This window comes from Geotrypetes seraphini, chromosome 8 (genome assembly GCF_902459505.1).
Source record: "Geotrypetes seraphini chromosome 8, aGeoSer1.1, whole genome shotgun sequence".
Lineage (NCBI taxonomy): Eukaryota > Metazoa > Chordata > Amphibia > Gymnophiona > Dermophiidae > Geotrypetes > Geotrypetes seraphini.
Genome location: NC_047091.1, coordinates 103088342 through 103115588, shown reverse-complemented (window position 1 = coordinate 103115588; position 27247 = coordinate 103088342). Strand labels below are relative to the sequence as shown.

At 45.5% G+C, this 27247-nt stretch overlaps 1 protein-coding gene across 2 annotated transcripts in view; it reads right to left on the bottom strand.

The window, feature by feature from the left end:
- The window catches only part of CRTC1 (CREB regulated transcription coactivator 1), a 387940-nt gene that overhangs the window by 236576 nt on the left and 124117 nt on the right, over positions 1–27247 (bottom strand). For both annotated transcript variants that reach the window (XM_033955481.1, XM_033955482.1), the window contains exon 5: positions 21137–21231. In XM_033955481.1, coding sequence (XP_033811372.1) covers positions 21137–21231 — 95 coding nt within the window. The remainder of the gene's footprint in view (positions 1–21136; positions 21232–27247) is intronic.

The window sequence follows — 27247 nt, the reverse complement described above, 5'->3', positions numbered from 1 at the left end:
CGCTAAGATAACCCCTCCCTCGACGAGGCCTTGATCAGACAGTCTTCGAGGTAGGGGAATAATGAAGGCCCCAGGACCGCAGGGCCGCCGCCACCACCACGAGACACTTCGTGAAGACTCGCGGGGACGAAGCCAGCCCAAACGGGAGGACCCTGTACTGGAGGTGCAGGTCCCCCACCTGAAACCGAAGGAACCAGCGACAAGCTGGATGAACCGGAACGTGGGTATAGGCCTCCTTCAGATCGAGGGAGCATAGCCAGTCTCCCTCGTCCAGCAAGGGGTAAAGAACCGGAAGGGAGAATATCCGGAACTTCTCCCGAATGAGAAACTTGTTGAGGCGCCTGAGGTCCAAGATCGGATGCAGGTCCCCGGTCTTCTTGGGGACCAGGAAGTACCGGGAGTAAAACCCCCGCCCCCGTTGCCCAGGGGGAACTTCCTCCACCATCTGCAGGCGAAGAAGGGCCCGAGCCTCCAAGACAAGCAGAGGCAACTGCGCCCAATTGGAAGGACACGCGCTTGGTGAACTGTCGGGAGGCAACTCCCGGAAATTCATAGAAACATAGAAAATGACAGCAGAAAAGGGCCACGGCCCATCTAGTCTGCCCACACTAATGGCCCACCCCCTAACTACCTCCATGAAGAGATCCCACATGCCAATCACATATTTTCTTAAAATCTGGCACGCTGCTGGCCTCAATTACCTGTTGTGGAAGATTATTCCAGCGGTCAACCACCCTTTCGGTGAAGAAATATTTTCTGGTGTTGCCATGAAATTTCCCACCCCTGATTTTCAACGGATGCCCTCTTGTTGCCGTGGGTCCTTTAAGGAAAAAGAGATCCTCTTCTACCTCGATACGGCCCATGACATATTTGATCGTCTCGATCATGTCTCCCCTCTCTCTGCGTTCCTCGAGATAGTACAGCTGCAACTTACCCATTCGTTTCTCATACGGAAGATCCTCGAGTCCTGAGACCATCCTGGTGGCCATTCGCTGAACCGACTCAACTCTCCGCACATCTTTTTGATAATGCGGCCTCCAGAATTGTACACAGTATTCCAGATGGGGTCTCACCATCGATCGGTACAACGGCATTATGACCTCGGGCTTACGGCTGACAAAACTTCTCCGGATACAGCCCATGATGTGTCTAGCCCTGGATGAAGCTTTCTCCACTTGATTGGCAGTCTTCATTTCTTCGCTAATAATCACCCCCAAGTAACGTTCTGCTACAGTCCTTGCTAGGATCTCACCATTTAGGGTTTAAGTCCTGCATGGATTTTTGCCGCCAAGGTGCATGACCTTGCATTTTTTGGCATTGAAACTTAGTTGCCAAGTCTTTGACCAATGCTCCAGCAGGAGTAGGTCCTGCGTCATACTGTCGGGCATTGGGCTTTTGTCGGGCACTGTGCTTTCATCTGTTGTGCGGTTGCCTACTATGTTGCATAGTTTGGCATCATCGGCGAATAATGTAATTTTACCTCGAAGCCCCTCAGCCAAGTCTCTTACGAAGATGTTAAATAGGATCGGGCCCAAGACCGAGCCCTGCGGCACTCCGCTGATCACCTCCATCGTATCAGAGAGGGTACCGTTTACCACTACCCTCTGAAGTCTACCTCTAAGCCAGTCCCATCGAACCCATTTTGCTCAATAACCTGCGGTGTGGGACACTATCAAACGCTTTGCTGAAGTCCAAGTATACGACGTCCAGGAACTCCCCTATATCCAGCTTTCTTGTTACCCAGTCAAAGAAGCTGATCAGATTTGATTGGCAGGACCCAAGGCAATCACGCTCAGGACCCACGCATCCAATGTTATGCGTTACCAAATGTGGTAAAAGGTTCCGAGACGGCCCCCGATGGGCAGGAGGGCCGAACATAGCGCAAGGGGGGCCGCCCCCAGACGCCCAGACCGTCAAAAAGACAGAACAGGCTTAGCCGCGGCCAGCGGCTGAGACTTCGGCAATGCCCGGGGGTGCGCCTGGTGACGACGAGGAGGCGGGTGCAAAAAATCCGGGGTCAACTTTTGGGGGTACCTCCGTGGAGGAGCACGATAGACCCTCGAAGGAGCCGGCTTGGCCTTGGGTCGCACGAGGAAGGCAAAGGACCGCTCATGCTCCCAAAGACGTTTCGTAGCCGCCTCGATGGAGTCGTCGAATAGCTCGTTCCCCACACAGGGAAGGTTGGCCAGGCGATCCTGGAGGTTAGGAACCATGTCAACCAGCCGAAGCCACGCCAGCCGGTGCATGGCTATCGCAAAGGCGGACACACGAGATGAGAGCTCAAATGTGTCATACGCCGTATGAAAAAGATGGAGACAAAGCTGGGACAGAGAATCCACCAACTGCCCAAACACAACCCGGCGGGAGGCGGGCAAGTCGTCCTGGAAGGCAGGCAAAGACCGGACCAGGAACTTGAGGTAGGAAGTGAACGTGAACGAATAGTTCAGTACACGACTTGCCATCATCGAATTTTGGTAAAGTCGCCGCCCAAATTTGTCCAAAGTCCGCCCCTCCCGCCCCGGCGGGACTGCCGCCGAAACGCGTGACAGGTGAGACTTCTTGAGCGAGGACTCAACCAGCAAAGACTGGTGAGATAACTGCGCTCGCTCAAACCCTGGGCAGGGAACCGTCCGATATTTAGATCCTATTTTGGACGGAACCGCAGTGACCGCGTAAGGGGTCTCCAAATTGCGGATAAAGGCCTGCCGGAGCACTGGATTCAAGGGGAGTCGAAGAGACTCACGAGGCGGTGATGGCATATCAAGCTCCTCCAAAAATTCTTTGGTATACTTGGAGCCCGTTTTGAGGTCCAAATGGAGGGCCCGCCCCATGTCCTGCACGAACCTTGTGAAAAAGGACGGGCGAGCGCGCTCCGAACCCCAGGACACCGCGCTCAAGGAGCGAGCCAGGGTCGAGGACCGATGTCATCTCGAGGCACCCCTCGGGGAAGACCCCGGAGTGCAAGGCACCGAGGACCTCCGACGGCTCGGGGACGGTTCCCCGGAACCCTCCCGAAAAGTCCAATCTTCTCGGCCCGGAGCCCCGGACAGAGGAGTCAAAAGCAACCGAGGACTAGAGAGAGACAACTCTGAAACCCGGAGGGGCCCCGCAGCACGCACCGCTGGGGAATGACCCCGTCTCGGGGGGGAATCCCAGGCATGCTTGGCCAGCTGCCGGGACGGGGTCAAAGCAGGCTTCGATCGGCGCTTCGCCTCCCGGCGCCCCAAGGGCGAGGAACGTCTCGAGGCCCGGGGCGAGGAATCAGAAGATGAGAGACGCCGGGAACGGCGCACCTTGACGCGAGGCTCAGGCTGGTCCGGCGCACGTGAGGTCGAGGCCGGCTGCAGGTGGGCCAACACTGAGGAGAGCTCCGAGGATATCATGGCACGGAGCATGTCCTGGAAAACAAGCACCAACAGCATCGAAGGCATATCGGGCGCCGTAGTGCACTCCACTGAGGGCGACCTCGACATTGAGTATTCCCGCGTGGTGGATGCACGCCCCAAAGCCTTGGAGGACTTATTTGTCCGTGCAAGGGCAGGGTACCCCCCCTTGCACGGCCAGAGCCCCCGAGGAAGACTTCTTCGCTGGCGTCGAACCTGAAGGAAGAAGGGACTTACCCGGAGCCGAGGACTTCGAGGTTGAGGTCTTTGAGGTTGAGGACATCCGAGGCGGGGCCGAGGTCATCGAGGCCAAGGTCAAGGCTGGGACCGAAGCCAAGGCCAAGGCCAACGTCAAGGCTGAGACCGAGGGCTGCTCCACGGCAAAAAGGTCTGCCATACGGGCCCGCCGGCGGCGCAGAGCACAAGCCTGAAAAGTAGCTCACCTGGGCAGGAGTCGGTAGGATGGTCGGCCCCCAGGTACAAAATGCACCACCGATGAGGATCGGTGATCGACAGCAGCCAATCATACCGGGTGCATTTCTTAAATCCGGACAAAGGCCAGGACATAAGCAAAATTAAAAGGCCACAGCCAATCGAGGCCACACGGCCACGACGACCCGGGAGCCCCCAGATGTCGAAAAAACCGCGAAACTACGCGAAAACAATCAAACAAGCAAGAACAAAAAAACGCACAGCGACTCCGTTCGAAAAATAACACGGCCCGGTGCTAGAAAGCACGTTGGGACGGAGCTACCAAGAACAGTGTCTTTCTGGCTCCGCAGAAACTATTGAACTGGAGACCACGAGTTGGGGATGCGCCCTCTCGTGGACCAGGAAGGCACACACATGCGTGGTGCAGCACAGCAAACTTGAATCTTCAATCAAGTTTGCTTGAAAAGCTGTCCGCGTCGGGGCTCTGTGGATGACATCACCCATATGTCGAGAAAATGCTGCCTGCTTGTCCTGGGCTAAGATATTTTTCCATTTAAATTTACTACATAGGATCTAGTAACCAAAAATTCATGCAACCAATACATTTCCATCAATTCCTAATTGAGAAAGAAGATAAATTAATATATTATGATCCACAATGTCAAACGCTGCACAGATAGATCGAATTGTAGCAAAATGCATATCGTTTTTTTCTTAATAAATTTTGAATCTTAGAAATAAATGAAAGTAAAAAAGTCCCTGTAATATAACAGGTCTGAAAACCATGTTGAAAAGGATACAATATTAAAAATTTATTTAGAAACTCTAAGTTGCATGTGACTATAGTAGAGAATGACACGGGGAAAAAAAATCTGTCCCCGTCACTGCACCGTCCCCGGCCCACCATCCTCTGCACCGCCCCGTCACCGCCGTTCCCTTCACCGCCCCGTCACCGTCACCGCCATCCCTTTCACCGCCCGTCACCGCCACTGCCATCCCATTCACCGCCCCGTCACTGTCCCCGCAGCATCCATATAAGCCTCAGTACTACGAAACACCATGAAGACAGAAGAGAGTTCTGCCACTACTACTACTGCACTGAGAATCTGTTTCAGTGCCTCTGCCCTGTAGTAAAAACCTAACATAAAATAAATCAATTAACTTGTCCTCCCTTTCAATGACGTGTCCCCCATGTTCACCTATAGCTCGAATCAGGTCAATTGTGCACACTAAAAATGCAGGAGAATCTGGAACGTGAGCCGGCATACTCTACATCAGTGGTTTTCAACCTTTTTACACCCGTGGACTGGCAGAAATAAAAGAATTATTTTGTGGACCGGCAAACTACTAGGACTAAAATTTTAAAACCCTGTTTCCGCCCCATCTCCGCAAGCTCAGTCACCTCAGTAACTATAGAAAAATAGACAAATATAGTGCAAAATATAGATAGCAGATATAAATTCTCAAAACTGACACATTTTGATCACTAAATTGAAAATAAAATCATTTTTCCTACCTTTGCTGTCTGGTGATTAATTTCATGAGTCTCTGGTTGCGTTTCCTTCTGTCTGTGTATCCTTTCTTTCTTTCTGCACTCAAGCCCAAGAATTGTCCCTTTCTATTCCCTCCCTCTTTTCTTCCTATGTCCTTAGTGCCCCCCAGTGCCTCCTTCCCATGTCTTTAGTGCCCCCAGTGCCTCCTTCCCATGTCCTTAGTGCCCCTTCCTGTCTTTAGTGCCCCCAATGCCTCCTCCCCATGTCTTTAGTGCCCCAGTGCCTCCTTCCCATGTCCTTAGTGCCCCTTCCTGTCTTTAGTGCCCTCAGTGCCTCCTCCCCATGTCTTTAGTGCCCCAGTGCCTCCTTCCCATGTCCTTAGTGCCCCTTTCTGTCTTTAGTGCCCCCAGTGCCTCCTTCCCATGTCTTTAGTGCCCCTAGTGCCTCCTTCCTATGTCCCTCCCCCTGCCTTCCACACTTTGTCCCATCCCCACCCCCGAAGCCTGCCTGCCTGTTTACCTTTCTCCCTCCCTAGCCAAAGCCAGCCTGCTGCCTCCCTGCCGCTCAAAAAAAAAAAAGCTTCCATCCTTTTCCCCTTCTCTTATCGCCATGCGGCAGCTGCTAAAGCCGGAAGTCTTCTTTCCGACTCAATTCTGAAGTCGGAGAGGACGTTCTGGGCCAGCCAGGCAGCGATTGGCTGGCCCAGAACATCCTCTCCGACGTCAGAATTGACGTCGGATAGACTTCCAGTCGGCTTTAGTAGCTGCAGCATGGCGGTAGGAGCAGGAGAAAAGGAGAGGCTTTTTTATTTTTCTTCGCGCGGACCGGCAAAAATTCAACCGGCGGTGCTCTTCCAATTCAAAGGTGAGATGGAGGGAGGGAGATGGCGGGGACCGCGCGATCTTGATTGCCTCACTGCGGGGACAAGTCCATTCACCGCTCCACGGGGCGGTGAATGACCTTGTCCCCGTCCCGCAGAGGCCACTATTTTTTCTTCCCCGTTTTGGCGGTTTACCCGCGGCTAAATGCGGCTAGCCGCGGGTAACCGCCACCGTGTCATTCTCTAGACTATAGTCTACATTAGTTTAGTGAATATTGGGATATTAGAAATTGGACTTTAACTTGCTGACAATAAAGAGTCCAATGTAGCTGATTTTATAAGTGGGGAAAGTATAATCTGACCCAAAGTAGAAGCAGTGAATAGCAATACTTTTCTCCTGAAAAAAGTTTGCTATAACTTCAGCTTCTGGCACTTGGGAATGCTCTTCATTTTTAGAAGGTGAGGTTAATGATCTCCAAAGTTTGAATAATAATTGATAATTATCCCTATATCTACTGATTTTCTCATCATAACATTTTTTTGTGCTTTAAATTCAGATTTATAATATGAAATTTTAAGTCTCCAACTGATTTTATCCTGCTCTAGCCTACTTTTCCTCCATCTACACTCCAACCTCTTGCAATCATGATTTAAAACATGATGATGTTCTGTGAACCAAAGCAATTTGCGAGATAGCACAGTTACTTACTGTAAAAAGTGTTATCCAGGGACAACAGACATTCTCACTTATAGGTGATGTCATCTATGGAGCCCGGTACTGACAGACTATAAAGGAACTGTCACTTTAATTTTTTTAAAGTGCTCGCATGCGAAAGTGCCTTCCCGCCCGAAGAGGCTCTTGGTACCTCAACTCTGAAGTAAGCTAAGAAGCCAACCAGGGGAGGAGGGTGGGATGTGAGAATATCTGCCTGCTGTCCTCGGATAATACCTGTTACGGTAAATAACTGTGCTTCATCCTAGGACAAGCAGGCAGCATATTCTCATATATGGGACTCCCTAGCTTACTGAAGTGGAATGGAGGGAGAGTTGGCCATTAAGAGAATACATTTTGTAACACTGTTTGGCCGAAGTGCCCATCCCATCTGGAATAGGATTCCAGATAGTAATGAGAAGTGAACTGAGGACCAAGTAGCTGCTTTGCAGATTTCATCAATGGGAGTGGAATGCAATAATGCAACTGAAGCTGCCATAGCTCGGACCTTATATGCTGTTACATGACCCCTGAGCTGCAGCTCAGTCTGAGCATAGTAAAATGAAATGCAGGCCGCCAGCCATGTGGAAATAGTTCTTTTGATACAGAGTGGCACAATCTGTTAGGATCAAAGGAGATGAACAGTTGAGGAGATGTTCTGCGAGACCGAGTCCTTTGCAAATAATAAGCCAAGGTTCATTTGTAGACCAAGGTATGAAGAGCTGTTGCACCAGGATGAGAATGAGGTTTTGGAAAGAAAACTGTAAGCACAATCTATTGACTGAAGTGAAAATCTGTGACCACTTTTGGTAAGAATTTAGCATGGATGCGTAGGACTACCTTAACATGGTGAAATACCATAAAGGGTAGGTCCCACACCAACATCTGAAGCTCACTCACCTGACAAAGAAGTGATGGAAATTAAAAATAATAATAATAACTTTATTTTTATATACCGCCACACCACAAACAGTTCTAAGCGGTTTGCAAGGGAAGAAACTGTATACAGACAGTGACATTACAGAGAACTTTCGAAATTACATTGGCATGTTAGGTTTAGTCAGGTTTATCTGGAAGTGTTTTGGAAGTACATCAGGTTGAAGTAGGGTAAGAGAAATTTGTCAAAGAGATAAGTTTTTATTGACTTCCTAAACGTTTGGTACGAAAGTGCATTTGAGATGACGCTGGTTAAACATTTGTTCCATTTGCCTGCTTGGAATGATAGTGTTCTATCGAGGTATCTCTTGTAGGTGCAGCCCTTTAGGGATGGAAAAGCGAACAAGTAGGTACTGTGTGTATTAGTTGTGCCTGGGAATTTGAATTGGTAAGACAGATAGGATGGGGATGAACCTGTCATGGTTTTGAAGCAAAGGCAAGCAAACTTAAAAATGACCCTTGCTTCTACAGGCAGTGTAGTTTTTTGGAATATAGGCTTACATGGTCTGATTTCTTGAGGCCATAAATGAGATGGACTGCAGTATTTTGGATGACTCTCAGTCGTTTGATGGTTTTCTTGAGAGATCCCAAGTATATAATACTGTAATAGTCTAAGGTACTTAAGATCAGGGATTGCACCAGCAGTCGAAAGGAAAAGAAATCGAAGTATTGTTTATTGGTAAGAAGTTTCCAAAGAGTGAGAAAGCATTTTTTGACTTGGGCATTAGTGTGCTCTTCAAACGTCAGGCTTCGGTCCAGGGTGAAGCCAAGGATTTTGGTTGTGGGATTAATTGGGTAGTCTGATCCATTTAGTCTCAAGGAGGTGTTCACGATCTTGTTATTGGGACTTGCCAGGAAAATCTTGGTTTTTTCGGGATTCAGTTTTAGTTTGGAGTGCTTAGTCCAATGTTCTACCTTGGTAAGGACGGATGAGATGAATTGTTCTGTCTCTTGGGTCAATGAGGTTATGGGATTAATAATTGTTATATCATCCGCATATATGTATGATTTCAGGTTTAAATCGGATAACATATTTCCCAGTGAAGCCATGTAGATATTAAAAATCACTCCGCAGGGGTTGGACCAAGCTTGAGAGTAGGTTCCTTCGCTGTAGCCCTGGTATGTACATTTTTTAGGAAACCCATGAACCAATTTAGTACCTGTCCAGAAATGCCGATGGAATCAAGGCACCTAAACAGAAGGTCATGATCAACGAGGTCGAAGGCACTGCTCAGGTCAAACTGCAGTACCAGTGCGCTTTTTTCCCGGGAAAACAAATGGAAAAGATGGTCAGTCATGGAGGCCAAAACTGTTTCAGTGCTGTGATTTGTTCAGATTGAGAATCATGTAGAATGTTAAACTTCTCTAAATATTCCATGAGGTCGATGTTAACCAGACCTTCCATTAGTTTAAGAAAGAATGGTATGTTGGCAATGGGTCTGTAGTTGGCCGTCAAGGAAACTGACTCCTTTGGGTTTTTGATAATAGGAGTCACGAGGATAATGACCAAGTTTCTCCGGGAATTTACCGGTACGCATGCATGATGAAAACCCAGTTAAAAAGTTCCGCCTTGAAGGAGTTTTCATAATAGTCGGTGGGCACTATCGAAGTGAGATATTTAAAATAAGCAAAAGACATTGGTTCAAATGGAGGCTACATCCAGCTAGTGAGAACACCCTCTAACATTAGTTGAACAGTGGAAGAGCAGTGAAGAACAAATACACTTGGTTGATCCTGTATTGCAACGAAACAAGGGAATAACTGTAGTGACAGGAAGACTAACTGATAGCCTCTCCACCCTTGTTAGTTGCCGCTAGCAAGAAAAAGCCAATGTTCATTGATTCTTCTTTTATTAGTAATATGGAATTACTGAGAAGGTAGAGTCAAGCAGCAGAAGACGACACTGTGGACAAAATTAATTCGATGTACAGTAGGAATGCCAGCTCTCCTTCCATAGCAACACCGAAAAGAAAGTCTTAGTTTTGAGGATATGCTCCAAAGGAACATGTCAAAAAAGCTAAAAAGACTGATGGAAAACAGCTTGAAGCACTGAGTTGAATGCTGCCTTAACCACCTAGAATGAGAAGGAGCAGGTGTATAGACACTAGTGCCTGAAGACTTCTTCAAGGTATATTGTCATTAGAGATTCATAAAGAAGTTGGGCGAACCAAACGCAGAAATCGGTATCACTCTGTAGAAAACAAGCTTCATAGGAGCCCCTGAAAAAAGGGGGGAAAACCAGACTCTAGATCTATATAGAAAGTCTCTCTCAAAAAGGGAAGAAATAAAAAATTTTATATTTCCCTAAAAAATTTGTTTAAGACTGAAGAAGCAGAGTCAGGCAGCGGAAGAAGATGCTGTGAGCAGCTGATGCTAAAGCCAAAGAAATAGCACCATTAGGCAGGAAGGAATGGTTCCTGCTCAGTCTCTCCAACCAAGTCAAGATTTTGGATAAAATGAGGTCAGTAGTAGAGAATCAGTGTCAAAGACTCGAGATTGTGGTCGGTGATGTGACGGATTCAGACTAGACAGACACCGAGAGAGTTGGGGTCAACATGGATACAGTGTTAGTCGTAACATGTAAAAAACCAAACCCAGTTCGTCCTGTAGCAAGTTATCAATGATTCACTTAAGGGAGAGCATCGGTACCTCTAGGTGATTCTTCGGTACTATCGGTGTCACGCTCCGGTCCCATAAAGATGAGGTTGGGACTGGGTGCTTACGAAACTTATCGAAGCCAGTATGTTGAAGTTGAGTCCCGGTTGTTTGAAGTTAAGGAGAAACACCGGTACCGTTGGGCTGTTCATCGGTATCAGAGGTGTCGAGTATCGGTCCCATAAGAATGAGGTCGATGTCGAGCCACAGATCGGGACCGGACACTTACAGGACTGCATCGAAGTTAGCATGACGAACTTAGAGTTCAGTCCAAGTTGTTGGAACTGAAGGAAAAACACCGGTACCGTTTGCTTTTTCGGAGGATGAGGCCAATGTCGAGGCACTGCACAATATCGGGACTAGGCATGTACGGGACATGTACGAACACCGGTACCATTGGCGTTATCACTGGTACCCACAGTGTCTAGTTCCGGTCCCATGAGGAAGAGGCCTATATTGAGCCACTCCTCAAGATCGGGATCAGGCGCTTACGGGACTATTTTGAGGTCAGCATGACTTGATTCAATGCTAGTATGACCTAAGTCCCAATTTTGGAAGGGAAGGCGTACTAGCCCACTTACTCAAAACAGCATAATGCAACACCGGAGGCAGGCAGTACTGCTGGTGTCAATATATGTGGTGTCACCGAGATCGGCGCTGGAGTCGATAGCGACATCAATCAGTCTTTGCTGCTGCTGTTTTTTGTTTGTTTGTTTTTTTACAGGAACAAAATTGAAGACGGTGCAGGAGCTTCAAAAGAACGAAAGAAGCTGGAACACAGCATCACGAAAAAACTCAGTCAGCAGCCTGACATGGAGGGGAAACAGCAACCCATCAAAATTGAAGTCGGAGGCTGAAGTGAACAAGTAGGCCCCACCGAGTCAAATTTGAAGATAAGCTAAATTTGAAAGAGTGCTTTCTATTATTTTTTTAAACAAGAAAGCAACACCAAAGAAAAACTGACAAAGTCGGCAAGCCGCAAGAGCGGGAAGGCAAGAAAAAATTTAACGACTGTTAAAGCGTGTCTTCTTAGCTCCGCGGAAACGAAAAAACTGAGGAGACACGCGCCCTGTGTCGGGCGAGAAGGGACTTGCGCATGCGTTGTGCGGGCTATTGCGAACTTTCTAAAGTTTTACCTGCTTGTCCTGGGATAACAGAAGTAACTGTTTAGAACATTTGCTTTGTCCTCTTTACTCTCCACATAGCAGTTCATACCTTCTTTCAGTCTCGTAATTCCATTTTTTTTGTCTTTTGCCTTTCACTAATATACCCGAAAATATTTTTGTCTCCCTTTTTTATATTTATAGCCATTTGCTCTTCTGCTTGTGCTTTTGCCAGAGGTATCTCTCTCTTGACTTTTCTTTTTTTATATATATTCTTTATTTATAATTTTCAAACATTTGACAATAATATCAGTCAAAAAGAAAAAATACAGTGAAGAGAAATCATTTTCATCGTAAAAGGGTCAAAAACACATGATCCCTACTTTTAGGATAATAAACATCTTATCAAAGTATGGTTAATCCACAATTACAGAGAACAGAGCTAAAGAATTGACTGAGAAACATCATGAAGATAACTAAAAAGAATAAAGAAAATAAAGACTCGGCTTGATAGTCCCAGAACCAGAATCATTGAGCAGAACTATTGGATTCAATCCTCATGGTGAGGATGTTAACTGACCTTTAGCAACAATGAATTTAGATAACTGCTGCGGCACATAAAAGACATATCTATTCTGTTGATATACTAATACACATTTGAAAGGGTAGTGCACAGAATGAAAGTTGCTCCTAACTGTAAAGCCTGCGGTCTTAAAAGCAAAAACTGTTTTCTCCTTTTCTGGGTAAGCCTAGATACATCTGGGTACATTCTCACTTTATATGTCATAAAGGAAACTTCTCTGTATCTGAAAAAGAGTTTTAACAACCAATCCCTGTCTGAATCAATAGCAAAAGAACCAAGTAATGTTGCTGGGATCTGGACAACCATTTCCGATCTCTCCAGGAAATTAGTCAAGTCCAAACTATCAGCCGAAACATCAGGGGAGCGTCCCAGGCTGGCCCAACCTCCAACTACACTTCCGTCGCCACGGGACGTGCTGGTGGGCTCCGCTCCTCCGGAGATAGAGTGGTGGCCTGAATGGAGTGACCGCATGCCTCAGTCAACGTGCGTCCTCCTGCCAAGGGTTCCTCCGGCAACTGAGTTCGGGGATTTCGCTCCACAAAGGCGTCCATCGGCCCGGCTGGCAATGATGATTCCTCCGGGAAAACCCGGAGTTTAGATTTTCGTTTTACCATCGGGTAAATTAAGGAAAGCTATTCTCCTGCCGAAAGTGTCTTTGCGTCTGCTTCAAACTGCCATCTTAGGTAAGCTCCGCCCCCTCTCTTGACTTTTTTCAGTTTCATCTGATATGCCTTTCTGTACTCCTCTTTGTCAGCCTAGCATTGCTAGCAATCAGCATTTTTGGTTGCCCTAACCAATGTCAGCAAAGGCCTATGGGACATTATATCAATCTGACTCTAGAATGTTGATGCAGTTAGACCCTAAATGCTCCAGAATCAAATTCACATACACTAAGCATCCAGCCAGACTAGATTGTTTATCAAGAAGACAGGTCCCGAGTTCAATACCTTCACAGAAGATTCATTAGGAAGTAGAATCAAATGTCAAACACAGCTAGAAGTGATTGCATAAAGAATATATTATAGAAATACAGAAAAGCCAGCTTCATAAAGATACATCAAGCATTACAATGGTAGAAAATAAGTTTTACAAATACAGAGACTGCTTCTGTGCTCTTGTGAATGAGAAAGAAAAACAGCTTCCTGAATAGGTGTTGTGAGGACAGAGAGAGAGAGGTAGAGAGAGAAAGGGGGGTGGGGAGGGTCATATTCCAAGCTTTGGGTTCCAGAGAGAGCGAGCGAGAGAGAGGGGTGTTGCAGAGAGGAGGCTTTTATAGTTTGGAATCTTATTCTGAATATAGAAACTATTGTATTTCCCAGTATCTTTCTGGTTATAATTTGTAAACTGTTTGAAACAATGTTTAGTTTAATTGATAAGGAAGGTGTAACACTTGCAGGCATGGTAGATGGGATTAGTCTCTGGCTTCTTTGTCCCATGCAAGCAGCCTTTCTTCTTGATAAACAATCTAGTCTGGCTGGATGCTTAGTGTATGTGAATTCGGTGCAGCATTTAGGCCCTGATTCTCCAAAGTGCATCCCGATTTTAGGCGTCCTACGGCTGTCTAATCAGCCAATCGGGATGCACTTTTTTTTTAAAAAAAATGCTCCCCAGGCAAGCCTGAAGGCGCCTCCGGGAGCCTAGGGAGACCCGCAAGATGCCTAAGCTCATCTAAGGGCCTTAGGCGGGCCTTAGGCTGAACCTAGGCGGCCCTATGCGTCTCCCTAGTAGAGGAGAAGCTTAAAATGTAGGCCAGCAAAATGCTGGCCTACATTGTAAGTAGACGCGGCCGCTATACTTATCGCGGCAAGGGATCTCTCTGCTGCTATAAGTATAGCAGGCCGCGGCCCCCTGACCAGGAGGGTGCCCAAACCCTCTGCCCGAAGACACCCCCCCCCCCCCCCCGACACTACTGACCGCCCCCCCACCGACATTACCGATCCCCCCCCCCCCCCCGACATTACCGATAGCTGGCAGGAGGGTGCCCAATCCCTCCTGCCCAAAGACGCCCCCCCCCCGACACTATCGACCGCCCCCCGACACTACCGATCTCCCCCCCCCCGACAATATCGATAGCTGGCAGGAGGGTGCCCAATCCCTCCTGCCCGAAGACGCACCCCCCCCCTGGCGCTAACCCCCACTCCACCAAACCTGTTCTTAGATGGGTCTTGCACGTCTTGAGCCGGCAGGCATGCCTCGTCGAAATGAAGCGGGCCCGCCCCTTCCCGGCCCATCCCGCCGAAGCCTAAGGCCTGATTGGCCCAGGCTCTAGAAGCCTGGACCAATCAGGCCCTAGGCATAACGGGTCCGCCCATCCCCACTAAGTCTAAGGTCTGATTGGCCAATCAGGCCTTAGATTAAGTGGGGATGGGCGGACCCGCTATGCCTAAGGCCTGATTGGTCCAGGCTTCTAGAGCCTGGGCCAATCAGGCCTTAGGCTTCGGCGGGATGGGCCGGGCCCGCTTCATTTCGACGAGGCGTGCCTGCCGGCTCAAGACGTGCAAGACCCTTCTAAGAACAGGTTTGGTGGAGTGGGGGTTAGCGCCGGGGGGGGTGCGTCTTCGGGCAGGAGGGATTGGGCACCCTCCTGCCAGCTATCGATATTGTCGGGGGGGGGGATCGGTAGTGTAGGGGGGGGGGTGCGTCTTCGGGCAGAGGGTTTGGGCACCCTCCTGGTCAGGGGGCCGCGGCCCGCTATACTTATAGCGGCAGAGAGATCCCTTGCGATAAGTGTACCGGGCCGTGTCTAATCTAACCCGTTTCTCTAACCCGCGTCTGTAACATGGACGCCGGTTACAGAATCGGGGTTTAGTTTAGGCCGATTCTGAATAGGCCGCCTCTCCCAGGCGTCCTATTCAGAATCAGGGCCTAGGTGTCTTGCGGGCCTCGCCTTCAATATAGGCGGCCTGCCTGGGGAGCATTTTTTTTTAAAAAACGTGCATCCCGATTGGCTTATTAGACAGCTGTAGGACGCCTACAGCTACCTAAAATCGGGACGCACTTTTAGAGAATCAGGCCCTTAGGGTCTAACTGCATCAACATTCCAGTCAGATTGATATAATGTCCCATAGGCCTTTGCTGACATTGGTTAGGGCAAACAAAAATGCTGATTGCTAGCAATGCTAGGCTGACACTCTTCTTGAGGTTTTTTTTCATGAACACCAACTCTTTTGCCTTTATTTTTTCCACCACTAGTTAGGAGAACCATATCGGTTTCCTTTTTCTCTTATTTTTATTTATTTTATTCACATATTTTATGCACCTTTCAACTTGGACCTCTATTTTTCCACTTCTTTTTATCTTCCCATCCAATCAGCTTTCTTCAGGTACTCTCCCATGCTACTAAAGTCCCTGTGTTTGAAATCCAGGACTTTGAGTTTTGTGTGGCCATACTCTACTTTGGCTGCTTTATCAAACCAAACCGTATGATGATCGCTACTTCTCAGGTGAGCCCCCACTTGGACATTAGAGACACTTTCTCCGTTTGTGAGTACCAGATCCAGTATCGTTTTTTTCCCTCATGGGTTTCGTCACCATTTGTCTGAGCAGAGCTCCTTGAAAGGCATCCATGATCTCCCTACTTCTTTCCAATTCCACAGACAGAACGTTCCAGTCCACATCCGGCAGGTTGAAATCACCCAGCAACAGCACCTCCCTTTTCTTTCCCAACTTTTGCATATCCGTAACCAGATCTTTGTCAATTTGCTGTGATTGAGTCAGAGGTCTGTAGACAACATCCAGGTGGATAGAAGTTCCATATTCTCTTTTCAAAACAATCCATATTGCTTCTTCCTATCCCCAGGCCCTCTGCATTTCAGTTACTTAGATATCTGTCTTTACATAGAAAGCTACTCCTCCACCTTTTCAATCATCTCTGTCCTTCCTAAAAAGATTATAGCCTGGTATATTGGTGTCCCATCTATGGGAATCACCATGTCTCTTTGATAGCAACAATATCCAAAAGTCTGCCTCTAACATCAGGGCATCAGATCATGATTTTTGTTGCTTAGACTATGGGCACTTGTGGTCATTGTTTTCCAGCTACTATTATTCCTCAACAATCTCATTTTTTGTATAGTTTTTAATTTCAGCTAATTTCCTGTTGCATTGCTAGGAAGTGAATTGCAAATATTGTTGTTTTCATTGCTATGTTTATCATCATCAAATCTTGTTTTTTGTTGGGAGTGGCCACCAGAAGTAACCTCCATACATGATAAAATAAAGAATTTAAAAAAAAAGAAACATATTGCCTGAATTTTTCAGCTAGGATTCTTTTTCCTGCCATGGTAAGGTGCAGCCCATCATTACAATACAGTCTCTTGTTTTTCCATGTATTACACCATCCTCCTATGTACCTAAAGCCTTCTTGATGACACCAGGCTTTGAGCCACCTATTGAAGTTCTCAGTATTTTGTACTCTTTTCTCTCCCTTCCCATAAGAAGGCAGTAATTCTGAAAAAGCTACAGTCTTTACAAAAGGTTTTATCCCCTCTCCAAGCTCTTAAAAAGCTTTCTGGGCTGCAAGTCGGTTATTGTTGGCTAGGTCATTTGTTACAAGGTGGATAATATCATCAGGGTTCAAATTCTTTGCTTCTTCCCTAATTACATTCAGTATTTGTCTGGCATTCCTGACAGCTGAGTATCCTGATACTGATAAACTATTTTGAGTTCCTTGTCCTGTGTTCCAAGGTTAATCCATCTGATGATGGACTCCCTAGAAGCAATACTTTCCTGGTTTGAGCTTTTTTATATGTGCTTTGGGGGTGTTTTATTTATTTATTTATTTTTAAAATTTCTATACTGTTTTTATCCAAAACGGTTTACAAGGAATTACATGCATAAAAAGTTAAGAATCCATACAAAAATAAGAAGATAAAATAGACATCTTCAGTCTAAAAAAATCAGGTGCTCAGAAAAATGCTTCAACGAATAGTTGGGTCTTCAACATTTTCCTAAAGGAATTCCTCTCTCCACATTGTCTAATCTGGCCGACAAGGCCATTCCATAACTTGATTCCTGCACACGTAAAAGTCCTTTACAAATTATCTTCACTGGTTCTAATTCCTCCTCAGTTCTTTTATCTTGAGCATCACAATGCTAATAGAGCAAAGTGATAGGGACACCAATTGTGAAGGTGGATGTTTCTACTTGAACCTACTGTGATCCATTTATTCCTGGGTTGTTTTATTCTTTGGGGGGAGTGTCTCCAATTCATGCTTAAGTTTATAGAGCTTCTCTTTGATACTAGCAAGTTGAAGACAGATGGGGCAAGCCTTGAGCCTCCAGATGGTATGTCTGGGAACTAAAGCACCACAATGATTGTACTGAATGAAATTCATCTTGATTGGTTGGAATTGAGATTGATTGAGACTTCTTGATTATTGGGCTGCAAACCCTGGGATGGGTGGGGAGGGTGGCAGGGAGGGACTAAAGTTCCAGTGAGTCACCAAGATCCCTATCAGCAGTTCTATAGGAGGACCTATCAACTGAGACACTCATACAATTTCTGCTGGAATCTACCTTATTTCCCTTTTAAAAAAAAAAAAAAAATTCTAAATATTCCCAATAAATCTAGCTAACAGCTTCTATGCTATAATCTTCAACTACAGATTAAACCTTAAAGCTGCTTTCTGGTCTGACTGAATATGTAAAATAAAATAAGCCTTGCTTGAAATATGAAAGACAACAGTTAGTCAGAAGTTTATATCTCCTCTAATGTCAGAGCTAAGCAGAAAAAGAAAAGGAAGTAAGGCTTGGTTTGTTTGTTTTTTTTTAGTTGGGGTGGGGGGAGGGGGGCTAGGTTAGAAGACAGAAGAGTTACACGACACTATAGACCAGGGGTGCCCTCACTTTTTTGACTCGCGAGCTACTTTTAAAATGACCAAGTGAAAATAATCTACCAACAATAAAATTTTTAAAAAACACAACGCACACTGTACGCATAGAATTGTTAATTATCATTCCTATTCTGGGGTTTTTTCAAAGAGGTTAAAGCAGATGACTCTATGAACTGTCACCTCAGTAACAACCATACAAAAATAGACAAAACCCACCCCCTCCCTTTTTACTAAACCACAATAGCAGTTTTTAGCGCAGGGAGCTGCGCTGAATGCCCAGCGCTGCTCTGGACTCTCATAGGCTCCCTGCGCTAATAACCACTATTGTGGTTTAGTAAAAGGGGACCATATTGTAAAATATAGACAGCAGATATAAATTCAGACACATTTTGATCACTAAATTTAAAATAAAATCATTTTTCCTACCTTGTCTGGTGATTTCATGAGTCTCTGGTTGCACTTTCTTCTTCTGACTGTGCATCCAATCTTTCTTTCAGCCTTTATGCTTCCTCTCCTCCAAACCTCATTCCCTCCCCCAACTTTTTCTTCCTCTCTCTCTGCCCTTTCTTCCTTCATGCCCCCTTTCTTTTTTTCCTGTTTCTCTTCTTTCCTTTTGTCTCCCTGCCTGCCCCCTTTTTTTCTTTCTCCCTGCCCTTCCCCAAGCCACTGCCACTACCATCGGGGAACAGGCCCCAAACGCCACCAATGGATAACAGGCCCCAAAGCCGATGCCGCCGACACCCCATGCTCTCTCTGCTTCGGGCCGATCAATCTTCCTCTCCCCGACGTCAATTCTGCCGTCGGAGAGGAAGTTCCGCCCAGCCAGGCAGCGGTTGGCTGGCCCGAACTTCCTCTCCAAAGGCAGAATTGACGTCGGAGAGAGGAAGATTGATCAGCCCGATAGATCGCCAAGGCAAAGGGAGTCCTGGATGATCAACTCACTTTGCCTTGGCGAGCTACCGGTCGATCGCGATCGACCTATTGGGCATCTCTGCTACAGACAAACAGTTCTTAAAGTTAATTCCCAATAATTAAATAAATACTAATACACTCAGGTCTAGAGAAACACAGGTCAACAGTTTTTAAATCTCAAAATTAAATAAATAATCAAGTTTGCGCTCAAGCCCAGAGAACAGAGCAGTTTTAAATCCTAATAATTCACAAGAATGCGGTCTTAGGGCAATGAAGCCTCAGAAAAAAAACTTTAAATGCAAGAAAGCGAAAAAGGTAAGCAGAGATATCAGAACACCTCTGCACAGTTCACTTGCAGAGAAAAACTGAGGGGTGGACTGTGCCTCTGCCTCTATAGGGGAGATGCTCAATGCTGTAAATATCCTCACTCTGCAAGTCGTTTGCAGGAAGAGAAAAATCACCACATGTAAGGAATCCGGAGTAGATGTAAATGAATACACAATGTATAAATTAGCATTCATAGTGTGCTCATTAGCTCAGGAAATGATATTGTGTAAGGCCAATACACTCAGAGTCATCTAAGATAATAATACCCTTAGCGCACATGCGCACTTCAATTTTTGTGGCTCCGTGCATCCGTCGCTCTGTGGTCGGCAGTGAAATGTTGCAGAGTGCGGCGCATGCGCACATTGGGAGCCGACATCGGGGAGAGAAGGAGGCGGCGGCAGCGACCGAGTTACGGAGCTAGGGGAGGGAAGGCCACAACTACTGCCGCTCCGTGGTCGCACAGCCTTCTCCTCTGCCTCCACTCTCCCCTCTGGGTGAATTTCCGGGTCGAGGATGAGGATTTGTTAGAGGCTGGTGGCGCTGCCGCAGAGGGGGTGGGATGGGCTGGGGGGACGGTCAAAGGAAGGAGAGCGGGGTGCAGGCAGGGAACGGGAGAGAGGGAAGGAAAGAGACAGACAAGACAGCGGCCAAGGAGAGAGAGAGAGAGAGAAAGAGATAGAAAGACAGACAGTGGCCAAAGAGAGAGAGAGAGAAAGAGATAGAAAGACAGACAGCGGCCAAAGAGAGAGAGACAGACAGACAGACACACAGGCAGCGGCCAAGGAAAGAGAGAGAGAGAAAGAGACAGACAGACACACAGACAGCGGTCAAGGAGATAGAGAGACAGACAGCGGCCAACAAGAGAGAAAGAGACAGAAACATACACAGACAGCGGCCAAAGAGAGAGAGAGAGAAAGAGACAGAAAGACAGATACACTGTGGCCAATGAGAGAGAGAAAGAGACAGAAAGGCACATAAACACGTGCCAAGGAGAAAGAGAGAGAAAAAGACAGAAACATACACAGACAGCAGCCAAGGAGAGAAGGAGATAGAAAGACTGACAGACACACAGACAGTGGCCAAGGAGATAGAGAAACACACAGCGGCCAATGAGAGAGAGAAAGAGACAGAAAGGTACATAAACAGTGGCCAAGGAGAAAGAGTGAGAAAGAGGCAGAAACATACACAGACAGCGGCCAAGGAGAGAGAGAGAGAGAAAGAGACAGAAAGACAGACACACAGCGGCCAATGAGAGAGAGAAAGAGACAGAAAGGCACATAAACAGCAGCCAAGGAGAAAGAGACAGAAACATACACAGAGAGCGGCCAAGGAGAGAGAGAGAGAGAAAGAGAGAGAGAAAAAGAAAGAGACACAAAGACAGACAAACACACAGCTGCTAACGAGAAAGAGAGAAAGAGACAGAAAGACAGACAGACACACAGTCAGCAGCCAAGGAGAGAGACAGACAGACAGCGACAAAGGAGAGAGAGAGAGAGACAGAAAGACAGACAGACACACAGAAAGACAGACAGCGGCCAAGGAGAGAGGAAGAGACAGAAAGACAGGCATACACAGAGAGTGACAGAGGGAGACACACAGAAAGACAGCGACCAAGGAGAGAGGGAGAGACAGAAAGACAGGCAGATAGCGGCCAAGGAGAGAGAGAGACAGAAAGTGGTCAAGGAGAGACACAGAAAGAAAGAAAGACAGACAAACAGCGGCCAAAGAGAGAGAGACAGAAAGAAAGACAGCAGCCAATGAGAGAGAGAGACAAAGAAAGATAGACAGACACATCTATTCTAGCACCCGTTAATGTAATGGGTTTAAAGACTAGTAGAGCTATAAAACTTCAGTTCAACAGGTTTTGCCCACATAACAAATGTGAACAGCTTGTGCAGGAAGCTGAAAATAGACATCTGATTATTTAGTAATAAAATTTGATTTACCTCGTTTTTGCTGCATGTCCTGTGAGCTCCCAGAGAAGGCCTCTTGTTGACTGGGGTTCATCGTACTCTGATGCAAAGCAGAATCAGAATTGGTCCTGACAGAGAATCCAGAAAGATTCTTAGGAGCCTTCAAAATGGGAAAAAGTCTGTGGCTAGATAACCACTCTAATCAGTTGTCAGATTGCAGTACAGTACGTTCAATCAATTTTTTACCAGCTTATTTTTGATAATGTTTAACTTTGACAGTTTAGTTCTTTTTAGACATAATTTAAGTATTAATTAAATCTGTATCAATATCTTAATTTTTATAGCAAGAATAAAAAAAAAATAAATACATTTGATCATGAATAGTAATGAACATATGCAGCCACATAGTTTGCATCTCATCTTATGAAATTTTTAAAGCACCTAATTTATGTATAAAGAAATAACTGCAGACTAACAGAGCTCTTAAAATATACAATAACCTTATTTTACAAAATATGCTAATAATATTGCTTTAGTACTTGAAGATAAAGCTAATGACATCTCAAAATTTTATTTAAAATTTATACGCCGCCTTCCTTTGAAAGCCATCCAAAGCAATGTGCAATATTAATTACATACAAACCAAAAAAGCATATTGAAAACTTATAAAATGCAAAACTCTGGATATGTATAATTTGCATAAACACAGGAGGTTCATTTTATGCTCAGAAAGTTGTGTGTGCCTAGGCACGAGCTGTCCCAATAACAGGCATTGCCAATCAGAGATTGAGAATATCACAATGCTTAATTTCAAATGCCCTACCACTAAGTAGGTGGTTAGAATATACAGTGGAATCTGTCCTAGAACTGACAAGATATATGCAGAATACAAATATTGGCATTACATAGTGCACCCATATCATAGATCTTAAATGAAACTGTCTTCAAGAAAGAGAAAACTAATTCTTATCTAACACAAGCCTTTTTGTCATCACCACACAACCACTATAAATGTGTATATCGTGTTACTAACACAACATAAAGCACAGTTACTCACCATAAAAGCTGTTATCCAGGGATAGCAGGCAGATATTCTCACTTGTGGGTGATATCATCCATGGAGCCCCAGTACGGACAGCTACTAAAGCGCTGCTGTACTTTAAGAACTTAAGAAAGTTCACGACTGACCGCACCATGCCTGCGTGAGTGCCTTCCTGCATGCACGAGTCCCTTCCCGCCCAACGTAGGCACTCATCTCCTCAGTTCAGATAGCCAGCTAAGAAGCCAACCAGGGGAGGTGGGTGGGTTGTGAGAATATCTGCCTGATGTCCCTGGATAACACCTGTTATGGTAAGTAACTGTTCTTTATCCCAGGACAAGCAGGCAGCATATTCTCTCCAAACTAACTAGAATGGGATGGTGGGAGTGTTGGCGTTTAGGAAAATAAATTTTGTAATACTGCTTGACTAAAGTGGCCATCCTGCCTGGAATAGGATTCCAGACAATAATGAGAAGTGAAAGTATGAACCAAGGACCAAGTAGCAGCTTTGCATAGCTCAAACTTAATGGGCTGTGACTCGACCTTCCAGTTACAGCCCAGCTTGAGCATAACAAACCAGATGCAAGCAAATAGTAGACCAATGCATGTTTTGCAGTCCAGAGTATGAAGAGCAGTTTTTCGTAACAACTTTGGGTAAGAATTTTGGATGGGTGTGGAGCACCAGCTTATCATGATGGAATACTGTAAATGGTGGGTCCGATACCAAAGCTTGTAGTTCATTAACTCTGTGAGCAGACAAGAGAGAGATGAGGAAAACTACTTTCCAAGTGAGGTATTTAAGATGAGCCGTAGACATTGGTTCAAATGGAGACTTCATCAGATGAGCAAGCACAACATTAAGGTCTCAAACTACTGGAGGTGGTTTGAGAGGCAGTTTTGACAATGAAAATGCCTTTCATAAATCTGGAAACCACAGGATGAGCAGAGAGAGGTTTTCCATCTAAAGGCTGATGAAAAGCAGCAATTGTATTGAGATGGACTCTAATGTAGGTGGATATGAGGCCAGATTGAGATAAATGAAATAAATAATCCAGAATTGACAAGGAGGTAGACTGAGGTTCCTGGTAATGAAGATTGCACCAAGCAGAAACCTAGTCCATTTTTGAGTGTAACATTGTCTTGTAAATAGTTTTCTGGAAGCATCTAAAATGTCTCTGATTGATTGAGAAAACTGAAGCAAGTGGCCTTCAAATAAAATGGCGGTGGCATGCTAAGCGGATTGAGGTCGAGTTATGAGATTTTCTAACTTCCTTTTCAATATGCCTCATACCAAGCACAAAGGCACAGAGTCCAAACGGGTCCCTTACCTTCGGACTCATCTACGCCGATGCGCCAGATGACCCTCGACTTCCCCGTTAGATCTCCTCTTGAAGTCGGAGTGAGGAGGGCCGTGGCGTTGCCTTCTCGGGACTTGGTGGGCACGCCGGAGCCAGAAGTTTCTCTCTCCCCTCCCGACCTCTCTACTCCTCCGTGTCCCGCGTTGGAGACGCCTGAGCTTGAAGGAAGCCCTGATACCGAAGCGACTGCAGGAGCATTCCTTCATGAGGGAAGCACAGATGGATTTGGTATTGCGGTGGGAAGAAAACAGCTAGGAGTTGAGGATATTACCACAACTCCCTCGGAGGTCTCCCTTGTGGACGTTTGGAGACTGCTCCAGAAAATGGAAGGAACAATTCAAAAATCCACAGAAGAAACTGCAAACCTGGTAGGCATAGTTAACTCTTTAGTAAAAACTGTAGATGGCATAAAAAAAGATACAGATCAGAAGTTTTCTCAAGTTAATGAGGACATCATATCTCTAAAATCCGTCAATGAAACTTTAATAAAAGACAAACTAATGACACACAAAAAGATACAACAACTGGAAAATTATAATAGGAGATTAAACTTAAGGCTACTGAATTTCCCCAAAACAATGGATATATCACCGGTTGAAATGTTTAGAAATTATCTTACACAGAATTTAAACTTCACACCTGAAATGTTTCCTTCATTAAATAAGATTTATTATTTACCAACTCCTCCAAAAAAAAAAAAAAAAAAGGTTTTGAAGCAACTGTAATGGAGCCTCATGTTCAGGCCCAAATGGACTTAGGAAATATTTCAGAGATTTTGGAATCAGCGATGGTGCATATTGAGGAGGGAGCAACTCTGCTTGCCTCGTTTGTGTTTCAACAAGACTTAAATGCTATAATGAAAATGTATTTCAGGAACGCACAGATTCCTTTCATGGGTTAACGGGTTTGGATTTACCCTGATGTCAACAAAGAAACCCAAGAGAGGAGGAAACTCTTTCTAAATATGAGGCAAGAAGTCAAGGATTTGGGGGCAAATTTTCAATTAGCAAAACCATATAAATGGCTCATTAAATATCTTGGATTGAAGTACACATTCTTTGTTCCAGACCATTTGCGGACGTTTCTGGACCTAAAGAAGATCACCAAGGGTCAGATTGGTCAATAAGTTGTTATAGAGGAGTATACCCGTTAATGCCTATTGTCATAACAGAACCAGGATCAAACCAAAGTCGAATGGAGAAACCTAATCAAACAATACAAGATCAAACTTAATGAAAAACGGAAAGCCTACCACTCCAAACTAGTTGGCACAGCAACCTCAGACACTAAAATGCTCTTCAAACTAGTAAAGAACCTCACTGACACCAAACCTCTCTCTTAGCCACCCAAGGAAACCACCCACCAACAGCCTCCCAGCTAGCTGACCACTATAAAAGCAAGATCTCCACAATCAGATCCACCTTCAACAACTCATCAACATACCTCAACGAGATCACAACAAAACCTACAACAGAAGAACCTATAGCAGCAGACAGGATCTGGACCACCTTCCCACTAACTAGTTCAATGGTCTGACATGGACCGTCTCTACAAAAAATATAGCAAAGCATCATGTGACTTGAATAACTGTCCCTCATATCTACTAACAAACGCCACTCCTAAATTCAGAGCCAACCTCATGCAATGGATTCAAACCACACTCAAGGAAGGTCAATTCCCATCTGAACTAGGCGAAATTATAATCACCCCTCTACTGAAAGATCTCAAAGGCCCATAGACACCCCCTCTAACTAAAGACCCATCGCCTCAATCCCACTATACGTTAAAATAATAGAAGGACTAGTAGCACAATACCTCACCAAATACCTAGAAGACCACAACATACTTCACCCCTCTCAATCAGGATTCAGATCCAGTTATAGTACAGAGACATTATTAGCAACACTACTAGATACAGCTAGACAGCACCTTAGTAAAGGAAGAAGAATGTTGCTAATTCAACTCGATCTCTCAGCGGCATTCGACCTGGTCGACCACACCATACTGCTACAGATACTTGACGGCATAGAGATCTCAGGAGTAGTATACAACTGGTTCCAAGAATTCCTAAAAACAAGAACCTATAGAGTCAAAATCAAACGACCACAAATCGGACCCCTGGTCTAACCCCTGTGGAGTTCCACAAGGATCACCGTTGTCGCCTATGCTCTTCAACCTCTTCTTATCATCCCTTGGCATCACCCTAGATACCCTAAATGTAACTTCTTTCAGCTACGCTGATGATATTACCAAACTTCTCCCCTTCGACATCCAGGACCCCACCTCGTTAGGCAACCTAAAAACAACAGTGGAAGCAATGGAAGATTGGATGCTAGACCACAAACTGAAATTAAACTTGGACAAAACAAAATTCCTACTACTCGAAAAAGACAAAACCCCATCCATAACAGAACTAGAAATAAATTCCACCAAATACCCCATATAGCCCTCTCTCAAAATCCTTGGAGTGTCGATAGATAGATGCTGCACAATGCAGATCCAAATCAATAAAACCACTCAAAAAGCATTTTTCACCATGCGCAACTTACGAAAAATAAGAAAATTTTTCGAAAAAGATCACTACAGGATCATAGTCCAATCTCTTGTCCTAGGACTAGTGGACTATTGCAATATCCTCTATCTTCCTTGCCCCACAATCTTGATAAACCAATTACAGACCATCCAAAACGCAGCCCTCAGGCTGATCTATTCACTCGGAAAATTTGACCATATCACCAATGCCTATCTAGACTCACACTGGCTACCGATACGAGCTTGAATCCAATTCAAATTCTACTGTCTCTTATTCAAAGCAACAAACGGAACTGCACCCACCTATCTCAACAACCAGCTAAATCATAACAACATATCCAGACCAAGAAGAACCCAGACCATATTCTCCTACCCACCACTTAAGGGAACTCAGCGCAAAAAAATGTACGATGGCCTCCTGGCGATGCAGGCAGCTAAGCTGGACCCCTTCATCCTCAACCTGCTGACAACTACAAATGACTATAATCAACAACTTCACTCTCGCAACAAGTTTGCCGTCCTCCTACAATTCGATCTTTCTGCTGCTTTCGACGTTGTCCACCATGATATTCTAATCTACCAACTCTCCGAGATTGGCATCTCCTCCACAGTCCTTGAATGGTTCTCAAAATTCCTTCGCTCCCGATCCTACACTGTCAACATGAATGGCACCTCATCCTCCCCCTGGAAACCAATCTGTGGAGTCCCGCAAGGTTCACCTTTATCTCCTATCCTTTTCAACATCTATATGTCCTCTCTAAAACTCCTCCATCTATCCCCTCTTGAAACAATTTACACTTATGCTGATGACATCCTTGTCCTCCTCGAGACCGACTCGAACCTCACCAATCTCTCAGAGAACATATCCGCTTGTATCTCGAACCTCCAATCTTGGGCCCACACCGTCCAAATGAAATTGAATGAATCCAAGACAAAACTACTTTGGCTCGACCCAAAATTAGTTCAGCTACCCACCTCAATCCCAATGTCCTCCGGCTCCACTCTGCAGCTCAAATTCTCCAGCAAGGTCCTGGGCATCATTATTGATTCTACATTGTCCTTCAATGACCATCTCAACTCCCTGGTAAAAAAAAATGCTTTTTCAGCCTACACATGCTGAGGAAAGTAAGATCCTGTTTCCATCAAAAACATTTTGCCATTCTCGTATAATCCATCATCCTCTCCAGACTGAATTATTGCAATTCTATCTTCATA